Source organism: Myotis lucifugus, unplaced genomic scaffold, assembly GCF_000147115.1.
Source record: "Myotis lucifugus unplaced genomic scaffold, Myoluc2.0 scaffold_509, whole genome shotgun sequence".
NCBI lineage: Eukaryota > Metazoa > Chordata > Mammalia > Chiroptera > Vespertilionidae > Myotis > Myotis lucifugus.
In genome coordinates, this window is record NW_005871557.1 from 626,335 (window position 1) to 629,709 (window position 3,375).

At 57.4% G+C, this 3,375-nt stretch overlaps 1 pseudogene and 1 gene segment (V, D, J or C); both read right to left on the bottom strand.

Annotated features, from left to right (window-relative positions):
* The window catches only part of LOC102423942, a 5,982-nt pseudogene extending 5,001 nt beyond the window's left edge, over positions 1–981 (bottom strand).
* Positions 982–2,582: 1,601 nt separating this feature from the next.
* On the bottom strand, positions 2,583–3,082 carry LOC102424248. The segment is given in 2 exon segments: positions 2,583–2,935; positions 3,037–3,082. Coding segments are annotated over 2 exon segments (399 nt in total).
* Between the last annotated feature and the right edge of the window lie 293 nt (positions 3,083–3,375).

Sequence of the window (3,375 nt, forward strand, 5' to 3'; positions counted from 1 at the left end):
GTTTTAATGAAAATATTCACTCGGTTTCCCCAGCAAAAAATGCGCTCATGACAATGCCTATGAATAGGGCTGTGCTGAGAGGGAAGCTCTGACGGACAGTGAGCACACAGTCAGCTCTCAGTAGGTCTTAGTCCTCAGGATAATGATGAAGTTATTGCTTATTTCAGTGGCACCTTAGGTCGCCATAAAGGACGAAGAGGATTCTGGGGTTTGGCTTCAATCTGTCCAGACTCCAATGAAGATGAGCTGCAGCAACATAATTATATTCCTTCTTCTTAGAATTTCCCCCGACACGGGGGGTGGGCTGGGCTCCATGACCATCCGCGTGTGCCCCTGGGACGCCTGTGCTGCTGCTACATCGAGTGTGACCTCCCTCCTCCCGGGGACACAGGTCCCTGCAGAGGAGCCCCCCTGACAGAGGCCCCCACAGACGCTCCTCACTGAAGGGAGGCTCAGAGCCACCACCTCGGGGCCCAGGGGTTTTTGTCTCACTTCCTCGTCATCTGAGACACTGTGTGTAACTGTAGCTGCTCCCACTGCCATGATCTGTAACGCAGTAATAGTCAGCCTCGTCCTCAGGCTGCAGCCCCGAGATGAGCAGATGCGCTGTGTTGGTCGAGGCGTCTTTGGATCCAGAGACTCGACTGGGGACCCCAGGTCCCAGCTCCTTGTCTGAGTCTGAGTAGTAGTACAGAAAATACCGGGGAGCGCTCCCTGGCTTCTGCTGGTACCAGTACATGTTTTTACCACCAACACTGGCGTCACTGCTCAGGGTGCAGGTGAGTCTGGCCGTGGCTCCCAGAGATGCAGAGAGGGAGGGCGGCTGAGACACCACAACCTGGGAGAGGGACCCTGTGGACACAGACACATGGGGGTGAGAAGAAGGGCCAGGGGGCAGGTGCTCCGGGTCCCCAAGGCCTGTGGCTACCTGTGCAGTGAGCGAGGAGCACGAGGAGCACAGGGGTCCAGGCCATGGTGAGCGCAGCCGGTTCCCAGGACGCAGAGCTGGGGCTGGTCTTCTCAGACCTCTTATCCCACCCTGGCCACAGAGAAGGGGCTGCTCATGCAAATGTGTCCCCGCCCCCCCTCCCCCAGGGGCACTGACAGTGTCTGGGCCTGGTGCAGGGAGGCCAGCCTGGTGCACTGGTTGCCCGTGGGTGGGGCTGGGAGGAAGCAGCTGCTGGAGGCGCCCACAGCCACAGGCAGGGGACCCCACACTCCCAGAGAGGACGCAGGCCTCACAGGAACCCCAGAGCCAGCCCTGGGGCCTCTGGCAGAGACCAGGTCCAGGCAAACCCCAGAGACTGTCTCACAGCGCCCCCTGCTGGTCCCGGCGGGAACCACTCCTTCCTTGAAGCCACTCCAGCTCCTCCCTTTCACCTGTTTACTGGAGAACCCCTGCCCAAGGGGGTCGAGACCCACAGGTTGAGAACCACTGCATTACATGAAGGGAACCGTTTTCACAGGTCAGGGCTCATGTAGGCAACCAATGAGAGTGTCCCTCTCACATTGATGTTTCTCTGTCTTTCCCTCTCTCTTCCACGCTCTCTAAAAATCAATGGAAAAATATCTTCAGGTGAGGATAATAAAGAAGAAAGAAAGATGTCATATGCTATGAAAGAGACATCTTGCAAATGCCTAAAAAAGCTGTCATTTTTTCGTGGTGAAGAGACTGGAGTCCGTGTTGATGAAAACACCTTGGTGGCTGCAGCTGCGGGCAGTGGCAGTGGCAGTGGCAGCAGGATGATGGGGGTGGCACCTTCCCCTGATCAGCCTGTCACCTACTGAAGAGGGAGGCCAGACTGCGGCTTAAGCCGTCAGTAGCACATTCCCTGAGGGCTCCAGGACTGTGAGAGGGGACAAGCTGGGCTGAGGGACACCCCCCCCTCCAGTGCACAAATTTCATGCACCAAGCCTCTAGTTTTAAATAAAACTTTACCTACTGTACTTTCTGACTCATTATCCTATTTTAGTGACAAATGTGAGATTGTGATGTGTGTGCAGATGTGGTGGAGGTCTGGGCAGTTGACCACAGAAACCATCTCATCCTCACTGATTGGAAACCACAGTAGGAACCTGTCACTTTCCTCTGAAACCCACTCGTGAGGATGACCCTTGACCTAGGACCTGAGGAGCCCGAGGGAGAGGAGGAGGTGAGGGAGGCAGCAGCAGAGGAGGGAAGAGGGGGAGGGAGGGTGTCCCTGAGAGTCGGTGCTGGTTGTGACCAACCTTCTGTGGTTTGATCAGAGAAGGAGAAGGTTGTGTCCATGACCAGGGTGGACACTAACATATCAGACATGATGGGTCAGTGGTGACACAGGTTCACACACATGACATTAATCTGTGGGGAGCATGGCTGTCTGGGTGACCATGTGCAGGTGCAGACACAGGATGTGAGCTGATAGGAAACATACGCTGGTCTCGGCCTCTGGCCCCGGCACAGGCTCCTGAACCCTTGTCACTCCCTGGGGGACGGGCGGGCCTCTTGCTGATGAGGGGAAGCTGGGTGGGCTCCTGTGATTGACACCCGAAGTGCAGGCAGCCCTCACCTCTGGGACCTGGGTTTTGGTCTCACTTCCTCGTCATCTGAGACACTGTGCATAATGATAGTCGCTCCCACTGCCATGATCTGTACCACAGTAATAGTCAGCCTCGTCCTCAGGCTGCAGCTCAGAAATGAGCAGAAACCCCACATTAGCTGAGGTGTCTTTGGATCCAGAGAAGCGGCTGGGGACCCCGGAGCCCTGCTTCTTATCTGAGTCTGATTTAAAATTTAGGAGGTACTGGGGAGGGCTCCCAGGCTTCTGCTGGAACCAGTTTATCTTGTAATCACCAACATTGAAGCCACTGCTCAGCCTGCAGGTGAGTGTGGCTGAGGCTTCAGGAGATGCAGAGAGGGAGGGCGGCTGAGTCAGCACAGGCTGGGAGAGGGACCCTGCAGACACAGACACTTGTCAGTGATGGGCAGGGACCAGGGGACCTTTCCCAGGAGACTGAGCAGGAAGGGAAGAAGCCTGGTCCCAGGCCTGTCCCTACCTGTGCAGTGAGAGAGGAGCGCGAGGAGCAGAGGAGTCCAGGCCATGGTGCTCACAGCCCTGAGCCCACAGTGGGGCTGGGCTGCCCAGGCCTCCTTTTCTCCCCCACCCTCTGCCAGAGGAGGGGCTGCCATGCAAATGGGGGCCCCTCCAGGGACTGTCCAGCCCCTCCCTGGGCCCTGGGGCTGGAGCTCAGCTCACACCCCAGACTGAGGGGCATGGAGGTGGGCTCACCCCTGGTGAGCCCTGGGAGGAAGCACCTGCTGGGACCACACAAGGGTCCCTGCTCAGAGGACAAGGCTGCTGCTTCCCCTCAGGGAGCACAGAGCATGGCCATGGG